This window comes from Carcharodon carcharias, chromosome 11 (genome assembly GCF_017639515.1).
Source record: "Carcharodon carcharias isolate sCarCar2 chromosome 11, sCarCar2.pri, whole genome shotgun sequence".
Lineage (NCBI taxonomy): Eukaryota > Metazoa > Chordata > Chondrichthyes > Lamniformes > Lamnidae > Carcharodon > Carcharodon carcharias.
Genome location: NC_054477.1, coordinates 71,874,431 through 71,891,946, shown reverse-complemented (window position 1 = coordinate 71,891,946; position 17,516 = coordinate 71,874,431). Strand labels below are relative to the sequence as shown.

Here is a 17,516-nt window from a genome sequence, read left to right as displayed (position 1 = left end):
AAAATGGATAAGGAACAAGTATTGGATAGGCATTCTGTACTTAAAAATTGCAAATGTAACACCCTTGTTCAAAAAAGAGTTTAAGAATAAACCCAGCAACTACAGGCCTATTAGTTTCATTTTGGTGCTGGGGAAAATTTTAGTAACAATAATTTGGGAAGAATTAATAGTCACATGGACAAATGTGGCTTACTTAAAGAAAGTCAGCATGGATTCCCTATGGGGAAATTGTGCCGCAGATGCATCTATCCTTGACTGTATCGGTAGGAGTGACCACTGCAGTCTTTGCAGAGAGGATGTCCGTCTTCACATTGAGGATACCCTCCATCATCTTGTGTGGCACTACCACCGTGCTAAATGGGATAGGTTTCAAACAGATTTAGCAACTCAAGACTGGTCAATCATGAGGCGCTCTAGGCTGTCAGCAGCAGTAGAGTTGTACTCAACCACAATCTGTAAACTCATGGCCCACCATATCTCCCACTCTTCCATTACCACCAAGCCAGTGGATCAACCCTCGTTCAATGAAGAGTGCGGGAGGGCATGTCAGGAGCAACATCAGGCAGACCTACAAATGAGGTGTCAACCTGGTGAAGCTACAATACAGGACTACTTACATGTGTTATGACCATAGCTGGTGTTAATTGCTGCACAAACCAAATCCCACCGGGAAGTTTGGCTTATGGGCCATACTCTTTTCTTTTGCATTCTGAAAATTAGGAAGAGATGTACCGATCTCAGCAGTAAGAGACCCAGTAACATTTTTGGGATTTTAAAAATTATAAGTAAAAGTTATGTTAACAAGAATAAAAGAAAACTTAAGCACACAAGATTAGAGTTACACAATTAAGGTTAGTCTTACAAAACATTGTCCAAAAGACTCTCTACATGGTCACACCCATAAGTAAATACCTACAGGCAAAAGTCCCTTATAGATGTTAACTATAAAATAAATCCAGTAATATTACACAAGGAAAAATGCTGTAACTTCATTAAAGGCATACCACATGACCTCTACTCTCACCCACTTTGGTGAAATCCAACTTCTGAGTAAAATTGCTTGCTACAGTCCAAGATTTTTCTAGCTTGAGTGCGTGGTTGACTCAGATTGCACCTCCTCCCAGCCCAGAGATAATAGCTCCCAGCTCAGCTCCAGCTATCTCTAGCTAAGCTTGCCACAGTAACTCTAAAATAACTTGTTTCCCCTTTCATTTCCATTTCCATTGTTCTCACACCTCTTTGAAACTCAAATCCTTTCAAATATAAAATCTTTTATGTCTCTATCTTGTCTTTGCTTTTGGGTCAATAAAATATTATAGGCTCACTACTATTTACCTGTGGAACTCCTGCAAGATGCAAACATGTTTCTAGTTACCTCGGACTCCCCTTTGATATTCAAACAAACTCTCAACTTATTTAAAAATGCAAATGTTAGATCTAACCTATTTACTTGTACCACAAACTTAATACCTCTATCCTATTTTAAAACCCCCCAGACAACCTAATTCCTATTAATCTCTGCCCAGCTTAATTAAATCACACACACATACACACACACGCACTCACACATCCTTCTTTACAGAATAACACAATATTCCCCAAAAATATTTTAAAAAAATCCATTCTCACACATGCCAAACATCATATGCAGCATGTGATAGACAAAGCTAAGTGATTCCACAACCAGTGGATCAGATCTAAGCTCAGCAGTCCTGCCATATCCAGTTGTGAATGGTGGTAGACAACTACACAACTCATTGGAGGAAGTCGCTCCAGTGATGGGGAGCCCAGCATATCAGTGCAAAAGATAAGGCTGAAGAATCTGCAACAACCTTCAGCCAGAAGAGCCAAGTAGATGATCCTTCTCGGCCTCCTCCGGAGGTCTCCAGCATCACAGATACCAGTCTTCAGCCAATTTAATTCACTTCACATGATATCAAGAAATGGCTGAAGGCACTGGATAGTGCAGAGGCTATGGGCCCTGACAATATTTTGGCAATAGTACTGAAGACTTGTGCTCCAGAACTTCGTGCACCCCTAGCCAAGCTGTTCCAGTAAAGCTACAACTCTGGCATTTCCCCAGCAATGTGGAAAGTTGCCCAGGTATGTCCTGCACACAAAAAACAGGACAAATCCAACCCGGCTAATTACCACCACATCAATCTACTCTCGATCATCAGTAAAGTGATGGAAGGGGTCTTCAACAGTGATATCAAGCAGCACTTGCTTAGCTAGCAATAACCTGCTCACTGATGTCCAGTTTGGGTTCCACCAGGGCCACTCAGCTCCTGACCTCATTACAGCCTTGGTTCAAACATGGACAAAAGAGTTGAACTCCAGAGGTGAGGTGAGAGTGACTGCCCTTGACATCAAAGTAGCATTTTGACCGAGTGTGGCATCAAGGAGCCCTAGCGAAACTGGAGTCAATGGGAATCGGGGGGGTTGCGGGGGGCTGGTGGGGGGTACTATCTGCTGGTTGGAGTCATACCTACCACAAAGGAAGATGGTTGTAGTTGCTGGAGGTCAATCATCTCGGTTCCAAGGCATCACTGCGGGAGTTCCTCAGGGTAGTGTCCCCGGCCCAACCATCTTCAGCTGCTTCAGCAATTACCTTCCTTCCATCATAAGGTCAGAACTGGGGATGTTTGCTGATGATTGCACAATGTTCAGCACCATTTGCAACTCCTCAGATGCTAAAGCAGTCCATGTCCAACTGCTGTAAGACCTGGACAATATCCAGCCTTGGGCTGACAAATGACAAGTAACATTTGCACCACACAAGTGCCAAGCAATGACCATCTCCAACAAGGGAGAATCTAACCATTGCCCCTTGACATTCAATGTCATTAACATCACTTACCATTGACCAGAAACTGAACTGCACTATTCACATAAATACTGTGACAACAAGAACAGGTCAGAGGCTATGAATCCTGCAGTTAGTAACTCACCTCCTGACTCCTCAAAGCCTATCCACCATCAGAATGCACAAGTCAGGAGTGTGATGGAATACTCACCACTTGCCTGGATGAGCGCAGTTCCAACAACACTCAAGAAGCTTGACATCATCCAGGACAAAGCAGCCTGCTTGATTGGCACCCCTTCCACAAACATTCATTCCCTACACCACTGACGAACAGTGGCAGCAGTGTATACCATCTACAAGATGCATTGAAGCAATTCACCAAGCCTCCTTAGACAGCACCTTCCAAATGCACAACCAATAACAGCTGGAAGGACAAGGGAAGCAGACACATGGGAACACCACCACCTGGAACTTCCCCCCCCAAGTCACTCACAATCCTGATTTGAAACTACATCGCTGTTCCTTCACAATCGCTGGGTCAAAATCCTGGCACTCCCTCTCTAACAACACTGTGAGGTGTAACCACAACACATGGACTCCAGCAGTTCAAGAAGGCAGCTCACCACCACCTTCTCAAGGGCAATTAGAGGTGGACAATAAATACTGGCCTAGCCAGTGACGCCATATCCCATGAACGAAAGGAAAAAAAAGCTTGCTGGAACTTTTTGAAGAGGCAGCAGAAAAGGCTGTTGAAGGCAATGCTGTTAATGTGATGTCCATGGACTTTCCAAAGCCATTTGATACAGTGCCTCACAACAGAGTTGTGAGCAAGGTTATAGCACATGGAATAAAAGGAATAGTAGTAACATGGATATAAAATTAGCTGAGTTACAGGAAACAGAGCATAGTGGTTAATAGATGCTTTTCAGGCTTAAGTAACGTTTGTGGTGGAGTTTCCCAGGGGTCCCAGGTTGGAACTCTTGCTTTTCCTGATATATATTAATGACCTAGACCTTGGTGTACAGGGCATAATTTCAAAATTTGCACATGATACAAAACTTGGAGGTATTGTGAATTGTGAGGAGGATAGTGTGGAACTTCAAAGGGACATAGGCAAGTTGGTGGAATGGGTGGACAAGTGGCAGATGAAGTTCAATGCAGAGAAATGTGAGGTGATTAATTTTGGTCAGGAGAACATGCAGGGCTAATATAAAATAAAGGGTACAACTCTGAAGGGGGTGCAGGAGCAAAGGGACATGGGTTTATATGTGCATAAGGTGGCAGGACAGGTTGAGAGTGAGGTTAATAAAGCATACGGTATCCTTGGCTTTATTAATAGGGGCATAGAGTATAAAGTATAAGAACTTGTATAAGACACTGGTTTGGCCTCAGCTAGAGTATTGTACCCAGTTCTGGGTGAGAAACTTTAGGAAGGATGTGAAGGCATTGGAGAGAGTGCAGTAAAAACTGAACTTCAGTTATGAAGATTGATTGGAGAAGTTCGGACTGTTTTCCTTGGAGAAGAGAAGGCTAAGAGGAGATCCGATGGAGATCTCATAGACTCAAAATCATGAGGGGTCTGGACAGCAGAGATGGGGTGAAACTGTTCTCACTTGTGAAAGGATTGAGAACGAGAGAACACAGATTTAAAGTAATTTGCAAAAGAAGCAAAATCAATTTGAGAAAAAATATTTTCACGCAGTGGGTAGTCAGGGTCTGGAATCACTGACTGAGAATGTGGTGGAGGCAGGCTTAACTGAAGCATTCAAAAGGGAGCTAGACTGTTATTTGAAAAGGAACAATGTGTAGGGTTGCGGGCAGAAGGCAGGAGAATGGCACGAGGTAAGTTGCTTATTCGGACAGCTGGTGGAGACACAGTGGGCTGAATGACTGCCCTGCAACAATTCTCTGATTCTGTGATATGAACCTGGATTGCTTCTGTATTTGCGATGTCTCAGATATGTCACTATGGGTGTAGTTTGTTTCAATGGTACCTACATGTAAATAGTCCACTAGAGAATCCACACTACTGTTACATGCCCCTGTTACACAAGTAGGTGGTACTTTGATGGGACTTTCAGTACTAAATGCTGAGTTAAAAAATTGCTCTTGCCTATCATCTGCCTACCCACCATATCCCCAGCTGCTGCTGTGGCTCATTACAAGTTGTCCTTGGCCAACTATGAGCTCTCTTCTTTTTCACTGTTGAATGGACTCTTGGAAATTGGAGGACTTCCTCACCTTTTTCCCAAATCCAGCTGTTCATGCTCACCATCGCTGAATAGAAAAGTTACAATCTTTGAAGTGCGAAACCTAAAAAGAATAAATCATGCCAGCACTTTCCCCCCCAAAAAATAATTAAATAAATAGTCCTTGCTTCCTATGTAAATTCTACTAAAAACCCCTCATAATTGTGCTGTCATAGCTTTAGTACATGCACAAACAAGTGACTGCAAATCCTCAGAATGAATGCAGTGTGTATGGTATAAATTATTAAGCAAATTCTAGCTGTATGCCATTTGCATCATCAATCACAGCCCTACGTGAGAGTTTTTTGCCATCCCCAATTGATTTGCTGGTCCTGTGTCTAACCCTGTTCTGACCTTCCCCCTTTGAAATTGTCAGCACCATTTCTACTTTCTTAGCATTTGGTAACGTGAGGGCCCTAGCCTACTAGTTTGAGTTTCTTCAACTAGAAAGGATAATGAATCTGGTAACTTGTATAGATCTAAGGCTCAGGCTTCTTGCCTGACACCTGATGGAAAACATTTTTTAACAAGTAAATTCCAGTGCATGAATAAATTTAATCATTTTCTTGTAAAATATTTTTTATTTAAGTTAATTGCAAAGGAGCTAAAGGGAAGACGAAGGGACATTCTTCTACACAATGGATTGCTATGGTCTGGAATGCACTGCCTGAAAGGGGGTTGGAAGGAGATTCAATAGTCGTCTTCAAAAAAGGAATTGGATAAATGTTTGCAAAAGAAAATAACTGCACAGCTTAGGGAAAAAGCAAGGGAGCAGGCCTAACTGGACAGTTCTTTTAAAGAGCTCACATAAGTATGAGGGGCTGGATAGCCTCCTTCTGTGCTGTATAATCTGTATTTGCAAAGCTTATTTCTACTGTTGTCTTTCTCAGCTAGTAAGAGTTCAAGTTGGCAGATGAAAGGATTTTTGTAACAATAGAGGTGTACGTTGACTGGCTGTCATTTTGCTCCTTGTTTTTGATAGGTTTTGCAGACTGTTAATTTTTGATCGGAAGATTTTGAAATTGCTGTTTGGCAGTTTTTATTCCTAGTTGTTATGTGTTAATTGACACTTTCATATATGTCAGCTGTGATTTGTTGCTGTTTTACGAACATGGAATTTAAGCCAATCAGGTATAAATGTGATGCAAGAATCAGCATATTAAAAAGGTGTGACACCACGAAGTGTGATGTCTGAGGTTCGACTGCCAATAATGCCTGTAATTTGGAATGTTTCTTTGATCAAAACTGTGAATATGTTACAATTGTGCAATCTGGAAGTCCTAAGATGACAATAGCCTAGGTTATTTGTGTATGCCCTGAAGGAGTAATGCTTCTCCCAGGCCTACAAATATAATTTGACATTTCCCTTTGGTGGGCATCTTCAGTTTCATTGTCTGTGGAACTGGCCAGAGCCTGAATGGCACAGGCTCAGACTGAGATAGCAATCAAGGTCCTAATTTACATCATAAAACCCTAAATTGGATATTACATCAGACCTATCATCTGAAGCAGGCAGGCTCTTTGAACACCTGGCAAACTGAAGCTGTCTGTATTACTGGATGTTCATGGGACAATAAGGCTCCCAACCCCATCTTGATGTTGTTCTTGCCTGCTAATGTCAGGCAAAGGCTATGAAAACCAATTTGTATGCCTTTCTTTGTCAGTCTTAAAGAGTTTTAGAATTTGTTTTCCATGATTTGAAAATTAGTGCCAGTTTTTTTCTTTAATAGTCGCAAATGGTTTTCCTGCCCTCTCATTGTATCTTCAACTCTGGAAATCCCATATTTAAGGGCTGCTGCTTACCTGTTGTCCTTACCACCTTTCTTGGATATGTTAAGCTCCTTGAGAGTTGTTCTGCCTGAACATGGCTTCCACAACAACACATGTGAGAATCCAGTCATCATAGCATTAATTAAACCAATGAATGGCAGGAGTTTCTGATGAAACAACAAGTCAAGCTGATTGTCCCATTCATATTTTTTGATTAGACAGCCTTGTCACCTTTTCTTTCATGGTAACATTATTTTTCAGCTTCTCTTTTAGGCAAGGTTTTCAAAGCCAGAATTTCCACCTTCTTTAAAATTGAGGGCGAACAACAAAGTGGCAATGCAGTCAGGACATTTTCTAGCTTCTCTCAGTCAAAGGAGAGAAGGTACTGTTGGTGTACTCCACTTAATGTGTCAGCATCAAACTCTGATATATTGAAGCATTCTTTTCGAAAGCTCCATTGGATTTCCCATTTCATCTCTTTTCATTCTTAAACTTCTCCCATTACTCTATTACCAGTACTGGTTTCACAGTCTGACAGCTACACTTTGCCCATTATTCTTTCCTCACTGGAATTTTGTGCATCAGGTTCAGCCTTTGCTTCCAACTTAATTGTGCCTGACAAAGGTTTCATTCTCTTCTGTCTTCAGCAGTTTCCTTTATTTCTCCTGCAGTTTTTAACATGATTCCCCCTAATTTGGTCTTAATGTCTAGCTAACGTTTGTGTCAGGCATATCAGTTTTAAATACGTCTACCTTGTCTGATTTTTCAATGTCAGTTCCAAATGATGATGTTTCAGATCCATCTTATGAATCTATCTGCAGAAACTTTCACTATTTTGGTTAGCAGATTCTCCAAAATTCCCTTTCAGAATTCCATCAACATGTTCCTGTGGAGAAGGTTTCAAACCCATTGTACATGTTAATATAAAATCTCTCCCTTTCTCTACCCAAGCCTTAGGAGGCTCTGAACATTGGTAGCCTTTAAAAAAAAGACCCATTTCACCTTCTCCTCTATTGACAGCATTGAATGCTGTTAGGGTATTGGTCTACAGATGCTGGGTGGTCTCTGATATCTCTCGCATGAGGCCATTTCTTGTGCAATGAGTGTAAGTGAGTAATTTGACCTTCGGCGTACCAGAGCGAACTCATCTTCTCCCCACCTAGTGTCTATATTTGTATTTTTCACCAGGGTAGGAGTGGGACACCTGCCAAAGGTTTTTCTTCTTTAGCTGAACCAATTGCAATAACCAAATTATCACCCTGTGTAATTAAGCACAGACTGGGAATCAGACCTTGGATGATCTGTGGTTCAGTTTCATGCTGCCTTTACTGAATGAGCCTTTAATAGAGCTCAGTAATCATTGTTGACCTATTTTTTTTGAAAACTGAGGTTTCTACCTTTGTTTACTCTACATGAGCTTTGAGTGCTTTTCCACCATTTGATTTCAACACTGACACAACTTCAGGGGGAGAATTTTCCCCCCATCAGGGGAGTCGTGGGGGGGTTGTGCGGGGACTGGCCGGAGCGCCGCCATTTTACAATTAAGGCCCGCCCAGTGTGACACACACCTGAAAGCGCTGTGCGCTCCCTGTGTAGGCAGAGCTGGGAGAGGATTTCCCTGAGTCAGGGCCTGTGCCCTTTCACACATGCGCACAAAAGAGCACAGAAATCTCCCTGAGGCATCCTGGTGCTTCAGGGAGATTAGTTTAACTTCTGCAAAATTTAATAAAGTTGAAAAAAATTTTAAGAACATGTCCCCTCATGTGAAACTGTCACATAAGCTGGGACATGTCCATTAACTTTTTCAAAAATTTTTGTTAAATTAATAAACCCTTCATGAAACATCATCCTGCCCATGGATGAGGTTTCATGAAAAATGTGAAGGCCGCCTGAGCTCTTTGCCTGCCCGCCAACCTTAAGTTGGATGGGCAGCATTCTTAAAAGCTTTAATAGGCCTTTGACAGTTCAGCGGGCACGCAGCCGAGATGGTTGCGCGCCTGCCAAACTGACAATCTAGATGACGTGTGGTAACATCAACATACCCGCGTGAAGTCACCGCGCATCATTTCAAGTCTGTATGACCCTTCTTCAGAGCCTTCAAGACATTGTCCAACGTTGCCCTGTCTGTCATTCGCTGTGAGATGGGAAAAGTCATCCCCTACAGGAATAACACGGGGATTCCCATTTACAAAGACTTGAAAGACCCCCCAGAATAGTGTTTAAAATCATGCCAGCCATTTTGGGAAACAGCAACTAATATTGATGCAGCTGTCTAGATTGACAGAATCATGGAACACATGCAGCATAAAAAACAGCTCATAATTGTTCCTGGGGTTCTTGGTTTTGACCTCCCTCGAAGACAGTGCACAGCACTCGACTGAATCTGCACAGGGCATGGATGATGCAGCCATCTGCTCCATAAGTGACAGATATGGGACAACCTGAAATGTGATTGTGGCCATGAGTCCTGGACTATAGAGCTCATCACCCTGCCCATTAAGGTCTGCTGTGGGAGGCACCTCATTTCTTCACTCAATATCTCAGGAAGTGACTGAATGGATAGCCAAACTAGACATCGTATTAGAAGCTTTTCCCATCATATAAAAACAACAGTACCTAATTGGAGATCCTCTTTGTACATTGTGCAACATTTTACACCCTTCTCTAGCATTTTAAATAATCAGCTTTTAAACCCTTTTATTATGAAAGCAAGGAGCAAGATGAAGGCCCTTGTAAAATGACATCACTAGAATTTAAAATAACGAAAGGAAACGCAGATGAATTGGAAAGTTATGATTAAATGGTGAAAACATGGCTTTCAAGAGCAACAGATTGGAGAAACACAGGAAGTTCATGGCTGTTATGTCCTGAGAAATAATGGGATGAAATTTATTAATGGCAGATTTTGGGTGCCAAAACATCATTGCGCATAGAGTAGGTGCCAGAAGCCAGAGACCTGAGCCTTGTCCAAAACTCGACATTATTAGCATAATTAGGCTCATTAGCATAATTTCTGTGAGCTGTGGACATGCTAAATGACCATCCTGATGAAGTTTGTATGTCGCAATGACAAAACTTTGAGCTAGATATGTTGCCAATAGCGGCCTTCACGTAGGCCCTGGGAAAGAGGGCATGGTGACTAGGAAGGTGGGGGCTGGCAGGCGGGGTGCTGTTTACTGGGGGTGCAAGCATGTGCCAGCAGGAGGCTGGAGCAGTGCTGTAAGACTAGGAGCAGTTGCTCTGCAGTAAATTAAAATTCAAAAGGGTACGGTTTTGTTGGCGGCGCATGCCAGATTTCAGGGTGATGGAACAGGCATTCAGCACTCCATTAGCATGTGCAAAGAGCCAACGCCTGTTTCAGGATGCCACCAGGGATAACTTTACTACATCTGAGCCAATATGGTACTAGATGTACTTCAGACATGAAACATATAGTTTTGCAAAATTGATGCTTTTTGTCCCCAGTTTGCGGACAAAAACCATGCACATTTGCCTCCAGTGAGGTAGAGTAGAGGGATGTGCAATTAATTCTCATTTCAAAAGAGTAGAAATGGGAAAGGAATAGAGGAACATAGGACTTAGGAGTAGGAGTAGGCCATTCAGCCCTCCGAGCCTGCTCCACCATCCAGCAAGATCATGGCTGATCTGGTTGTGGTTTCAATTCCACTTTGCTGTCTGTTCCCCTATTATCCTTGACTCCATTGTCTCAAAAATCTGTCTGTCTCTGCCTTGAATAAATTCAATGACTCAATCTTCACTGCTTTCTGGTAAAGAGAATTCCACGTACCAACGACTCTTTAAGAGAAAAAAATTTTCCTCATCTCCATCTGAAATGGTGGACTTCTTAGTCTTAAATTGTGTCCCCTGGTTCTAATTTCTCCCACAGGTGGAAACATTCTCACGGTATCTACCCTATTAAATCCCCTCAGGATCTTAATTATTTCAATAAGATCACCTCTCATTCTTCTAAATTCCAATGGGTGTAGGCCCAACTTGTCCAACCTTTCTTCATAAGATAAGCCCCTCATCCAGGAATGAGTTGAGTGAACCTTCTCTGAACTGCTTCTAAGGAGTAAATGCAATTGTATCATTATGTATTAGTGAAGAAAGTTCAGAGGAGTACTGACTGTAGTAGTGACAATAAAATAAAGATCAGAAAGATTGTGACGAAGAGAGCGAGGTGAGAGATGATTATTGAGAAAGGGATCAAATCCTGGTGATGCACACACTGCATGTAACTAATGAACCCAATGGTTGGACCATTGCTCACATTTGTTTATTACCGATGAGCTGTGGTCACCACTCGTGGCCCCAAGGATAGCTCACAAGCCACAGGAAAGAAGGGGATTTGTCCTGCTTGGCCAAAGGTCGAGGTCTGCAGCACAGTCCCAGTTGGGGAGAGGCAATCAGGAGGTGGATTGAGCAGTGGCCAGGACAGCCCATGGATTTAGGGTGGAGCCAGGAGGAGTAGGAATATTTCTTCCACATCAGAATGATGCATGTAAAAAAAATAGTTAAAATTTACCTTTTGGATGACAGCTTCCTTTAAGGTTTGCTGGTTTGGCTACTAAGTGCCTGAAGCAGTAGTCACAACTGCATGGAGCATGTTTCTCTTTCAGCACTCAAAGCATCAGTTCAAATGCTTGAGTTGACACTCCAGAAGCTAAAACTGCTCTTGGGTCCTCTTCTCGATGCCTGGAGGCTACACTCCCTCCTGAGCTCTGTCAAACGCAAGGCTTTCATAAACATCCCTCATGTTGTTGCGGATTATGAATAATGGACTCTTCCAATTTATGCACAATCTACAGCAAATTCTGGGACACTGTATCCACTGTCCGCAACTGTGCTTGATGCTAACTTCCTTAGCACCCCAACTGGGTGCAATTCCAATGGTGTGGAGGAACAGTGTGCTGGAAAGGAGAGACCTTCTGATTCCACAAAATAATAAATCATTTCCAAATTTTTGGGCCTTTTGTTGGACAGTGCAAGCTCTCACTAGCCTAAACAAATTTAGAAGTCCTGATCTGAAATGAGCACAGGAGCTGCTTTAAAAAAAAACAACCCATTTAGTTGTGGCCTGAATAGCTGGCAGATTAGGTCATTAGGTGCACCCACAGTGTTGTTAGAAAGGGAGTTCCAGGAATTTGACCCAGTGACAGTGAAGGAACGGCAATATATTTCCAAGTCAGGATGATGTGTGACTTGGAGGGGAACTTCCAGGTGGTGGTGTTCCCATGCATCTGCTGCCCTTGACCTTCCAGTTGATAGGGATCGCAGATTGGAAGGCGCTGCTGAAGGAGCCTTGGTGAGTTGCTACAGTGTATCTTGTAGATGGTACACACTGCTGCCTTTGTGTTAGTGGTGGAAGGAATGAATGTTTATTGCAGTAGATGAAATTCCAATCAAGTGGGCTGCTTTGTCTTTTGTGGTGTTGAGTTTCTTGAATGTTTTTGGAGCTGCACTCACCCAAGCAAGTGGGGAGTATTCTATCGCACTCCTGACTTGTGCCTTGTAGATGGTGGTCAGGCTTTGGGAAATCAGGTGAGATACTTGCCACAGAATTCCAAGCCCTTGGTCTGTTTTTGTAGCCACAGTATTTATATGGCTGGTCCAGTTCAGTTTCTGATCAATGGTAAACCCCAGAATGTTGATAATGGGGGATTCAGCGACGATAATGCCATTGAATGTCAAGGGGTGATGCTTAGATTCTCTCTTGTTGAAGATGGTCATTGCCTGGCACTTGTTTGGCCCAATAATACTTGCCACTTATCAGCCCAAGCCTGCATGTTGTCCAGATCTTTCTGCATACGAACATGGACTGCTTCAGTGCCTGAAGAGTGGCAAATGGTGCTGACCATTGTGCAATCATCAGTGAACATTCCTACTTCTGACTTTATGATGGAGGGAAGATCATTGATGAATTGATGAAACAGCTGAAGATGGCTGGGCCTAGGACACTACCCTGAAGAACTCCTGCAGTGCTGTGCTGGGACTGAGATGATTGACCTCTAACCATCTTTCTTTGTGCTAGCTATGGTTCCAATGAGTGGAGAGTTTCCCCCTGATTCCCATTGACTCCAGTTTTGCTAGGGCTCCTTGTTGCCACACTTGATCAAATGCCGCTTTGATGTCAAGAGCTGTCGCTCTCACTGCACCTCTTGAGTTCAGCTCTTTTGTCCATGATTGGACCAAAGCTGTTACGAGGTCAAGAGCTAAGTGGCTCTGGTGAACCCAAACTGTGCATCAGCAAGCAGGTTATTGCTGAGGAAGTGGCATTCAATAACACTGCCGACAACCCCTTCCATCATCTGGCTGATGATTGAGAGTAAGCTCTTAGGGCGATAATTGACTGGATTGGATTTGCCCTGCTGAATATCAGGATGGTATCATTGAGGAGGATCAAGATGTAGCTGAAGTAGAATGGTCAAATTCCTCTTGCCTTGTTACTGTAGCACACCTAGAAAGGTGGAAAAGGAAGCACTTAAGTAGGTGTGTATGAGGCATTTAATGTTCTCAGTCACCGAATTTTAAGTTTGGAACTTGTATCTACACTCTGACCTAATGTCAGATTTCGGGGCAATGAAGCAGCTGAAGGAATACAAGAAGATAAATATTTTGATCAGTCCACAGCTGGCAGTTCACATCCTCCTTATCCATCTCTCATTGTGTCTCCTATATACTTTCCCAAGAGTTACCAGGCTTCCTCTCTGTCGATGGTCAGATCAAGGTTTCTTCAGTCAGTGGCTGATATGTGTCACTGAAAGTGGGCAACTTTCCCCTGCGCAAAGGGAGCTCAATATTGACGTTGGGTCTTCTGAGTGAAAATGTGGCTTATTTTCTAATATAGGCATCTATCAGCTCGAGTTCTAAACACACTCCTAGGCAAACTGTAAAAATGCAATCTTTATCAGTGCTATGTAATTTGTGATGTTGCAGTGTCAATAACAGGGGATTGAAGTTTCTGTAATTCACTTTTTTCTAAATCATCATGAATTAGAAACATTACCTTTGACAGCACCCTCCAAATCCACGACCTCAACCACCTAGAAGGACAAGGGCAGCAGATGCATGGGAGCACCACCACCTGAAAGTTTCCCTCTAAGCCACACACCATCCTAACGTGGAAATATGTTGTCGTTCTTTCACTGTTGCTGGGTCAGAATCCTGGATCTCCCTCCCTAACAGCACTGTGGGTGTACCTATACCACATGGACTGCAGCGGTTCAAGAAGGCAGCTCACCACCACCTTCTCAAGGACAATTAGGGATGGGCAATAAATACTGGCCTAGCCAGCGAAGTCCACATCCTGTGAATGAATAAATTTTTAAAAATCACAAATAGTGCCCCGTCAGTTAATTACAGTAAGTCTGTTTTGCATGTGCATTTTTGCATTTTTGCGTTGTCAATGTTTGTAGTGAACAATTTTTAGAACACATATTGGCAGAATACTTTATGCTATAAATGCCCTGTAAACACAAGCATCCAACAAAGTGGTTTTGTGGACACTTTATTGAAAGTTTGCACTAACTGCAAACTTGAGAGTTTGTAAATATGCAAGGTTGAGCTCAAGGGATTGGAGTCAATGTACTTTCAAAGCACTTAAAAAAACTAAATGTGTTCAGTACCATAACACTATACAAAGATATGGGTTAACTTTGCTTTTTTATTTTCACAGGATCCTCATGCCAGCTTTGATTTCAATGACCATTTTGATGATAAACATGATCCACTTCCTGATAATATAAGTGGATCTAATGGGTAAAACATTCCAGCAGATTTTTTAATCCATAGTAATAAGTACATAGTACAGACTGTCTGTATTTTCTGATTGATGAGTGGTTTGATTTGGTGGGTGGAGCCTGGCACACATGCCTTACTTACTGGCCCTGGTCCCAGCCCCCAACTGTTCCGTTGGCCAAGTTACTGATGCCTGACAGCTGACTCCTACCCTTCCCCAACATTGCCTACTGGTGCCTGGCCCCTGCCTCTCCCATCCTTGGTTTTTGGCTAATGCCAATCAGAATGGAGGGCAGAAAGGCATAAAAGTGGGTGTGATGTGGATTGGGGGATGTGGGGGTGGGGGGTGTGGGTGGGGGGAGTTGGTGATGAAGTGAGCAGCCGTATAGGAGCAAGGTAGACAGCACCGGGAGGAGATGGCATTGGAGGGAGCCTTTGGGAGAGGGCAGAGGGCAGGTGATATGGGGGAGATGGTATGGGAAGGGTTACTGGGGGAGGGGGTACACTGGTGAGAGAGAACAGCATGGGAAAGAATGAGGTGGGGACAATATTGGGGGTAAAATGGCTGGGCAGGGGAAGGGAATAGGAAAGAGGGGGAAGGAAGGGAGAGGGCATGGGAGGGGTGCTGGGGCATCCTTAGAGATGTGGAATGGGTGATGGAAATGGCATGGGAAGAAATGGTGGGATGGGATAAGTCTGATATGAGAGGAATGAAAGGAATGGAATAGGTGTGGCATGAGACGGATGACATAGGAAGGGTGTAATGGCATGGGATGAGGATTTAAAGAAATAGTGTTGCAATAAAATATTAATTTCACACCAAATATTTCACGAGTTTCTGCTTGAATCAAAGCATTTCTTCTGAGTCTATTTTGGGCAACAACCCTTTATAATACAAAGGACATGTGACTGAAGAAATTTATTAATGGAAGTGAAAAAGTTGTAGCCTTATTTTATTCAAGAGTAATAGTAGAAAATGGGTCAAATCAGATGTAATAATTCTTTTAGCATTATAATACATGCTACGTATCAATAATGGTCCATAGTACAATAATGTAACGAAAGGTTTTTTTATGTGCTAAGTGCAATCTATATCAGTACATATCCTTCATCCGTTTATCTTCTAAAATCAACTAACATAATTTTCAAACATTAACATTGTTTTTATTTCCCTGAAGGGTGCAGCTGATTGAAGTGGTATTATTGGTGTTGGTGACTTGTACACGTTCAGCTTGTTGGACATTGCCCCAACTGGCAAATATACCCATCAATGATATTTGGCTTAGTTTTAATAGGACCACAAGCTAAATGTCAGCAAAGGCAAAGGCTGTCTATTTTGGCTTCTGATAATACATTCAAAACCTCTAGCCTTCCTCCTGGCTGTCTTCTCAGTCTTTGATGTGTGGAACTTTGGCATACTGCTCAACCCCAAGCTCAACTACTTTCCCCACATCCAATCCACTGCCAATACAACTATCCTTTCACCTGCGAAACAAGCCTCCAAGTCTGCCCCAAAGAGTCCCCAATCTGCATCTTTTTATCTTGTCATTGTTTGTTTTCCAATTGTATCCTTGACATCCTTCTCTTTTGCACCCTCTAAAAATTCAAGACATCCAGGTTGAGGTGTTTTCTGGGCAGAATTTTACGCCCCATGGCAGGCAGCGCCTGACCCGATTGGGGGTAAAATCACACAAGATGACGTCGGGTGAGAGTCCTGACATCATCACACAATCGTGTGATATGTCGCTCAGCGGGTGTGCGCAAAAGCCCAAAGCGTGTCCACCGACAATTAAGAGGGCAATTAAGCTGATTAATGGTACAATTGTCTGCGATTTTTCATGGCCCGTCCAACCTTAGGGTTAGCGGATGGGCAAATCAGCCAGGCGACCTTCACGTTTTTCATGAAACCTCATCCAAGAACTGGATGAAATCTCTGTTAGGTAATAAATTAAAATAAATACCTGGAGACAGCATTTTTATAAGGTAAGCTTTCAGGTGCTTGATTGTGATGCATGGACTTTTTTTTGCATCTTTTCAGTGCTTCATTTCATTATTTGCAGGTCTGCTCCCTGAGGCAGCTGTCTGCCTTCAGGGAGCTCTCCCGAAGTGCTCACCTGTGCCTGCTATGACGTCATTGCCCGCCCTCTCCCCACCCCACCCCGGCAGTGCTGAGCTTCTCAGCACATGTTTCACACTGGCTGGCCGTTAATTGGCCAGCCAGTGTGAAATTGCGGTTGGAGGCCGATCGTGGTCCAGGGCCTGTTTCCTGTGCCCAACAAGGGGAAAATTCAGGCCTCTGTTTTCTCATGTGATGAAGAAATTAGGTAATAACATTGTGGATAAAAATATTTAAATGAAAAATCAACATATTTAGGCATCTCTTTAGTAAATATTAACTAAATGTTAATATATCAGATTTTAAGTAATCTATTATGTAAAGTAATTGTGGACTCCATGAGTACAATATGTTCAGTTTGATTGTTGAGACGTTATTTCCAAATGAAAGACTAATGAGGCAGCAGAAAATGAATTCTTTTATTTTCTGAATCAAAACTCGAAATTCCTAGCTTTGTTGTCGTGATGTCAGTTAGAGATATCAAACACACACACACACACACACACACACACACACACACACACACACACACACACATCATTTGAACTCTACTCTTGTGTTTCTTTTCATGTCACCAAGTCATGGAACAAAATGTGCTGGTGAAGTGGCAATGGAGGCCAACAACAGCTTCTGTGGGGTTGGAATTGCACATAATGCGAAGATTGGAGGTAAATAAATGTGCAACGGCAGTAGAATGAATGTGAATAGATTCTAATATCTTTTTAGTTGTGCTTATGCATTTTTTCTGGTAAAATTGTAACTGCAATTTTGCTGAGTGACATACTGGGCAATTGATAAGTATATGCAAGTGTGCTTCTTGATGCTAACAGATCGCAGG

The 17,516-nt window shown here is 42.7% G+C and overlaps 1 protein-coding gene across 3 annotated transcripts in view; it reads left to right on the top strand.

Annotated features, from left to right (window-relative positions):
* LOC121284474 (PC3-like endoprotease variant B) overlaps positions 1 to 17,516 on the top strand; it is an 893,918-nt gene that overhangs the window by 535,607 nt on the left and 340,795 nt on the right. For all 3 annotated transcript variants that reach the window (XM_041199978.1, XM_041199979.1, XM_041199980.1), the window contains exons 8-9: positions 14,501 to 14,583; positions 17,258 to 17,346. In XM_041199978.1, coding sequence (XP_041055912.1) covers positions 14,501 to 14,583; positions 17,258 to 17,346 — 172 coding nt within the window. The remainder of the gene's footprint in view (positions 1 to 14,500; positions 14,584 to 17,257; positions 17,347 to 17,516) is intronic.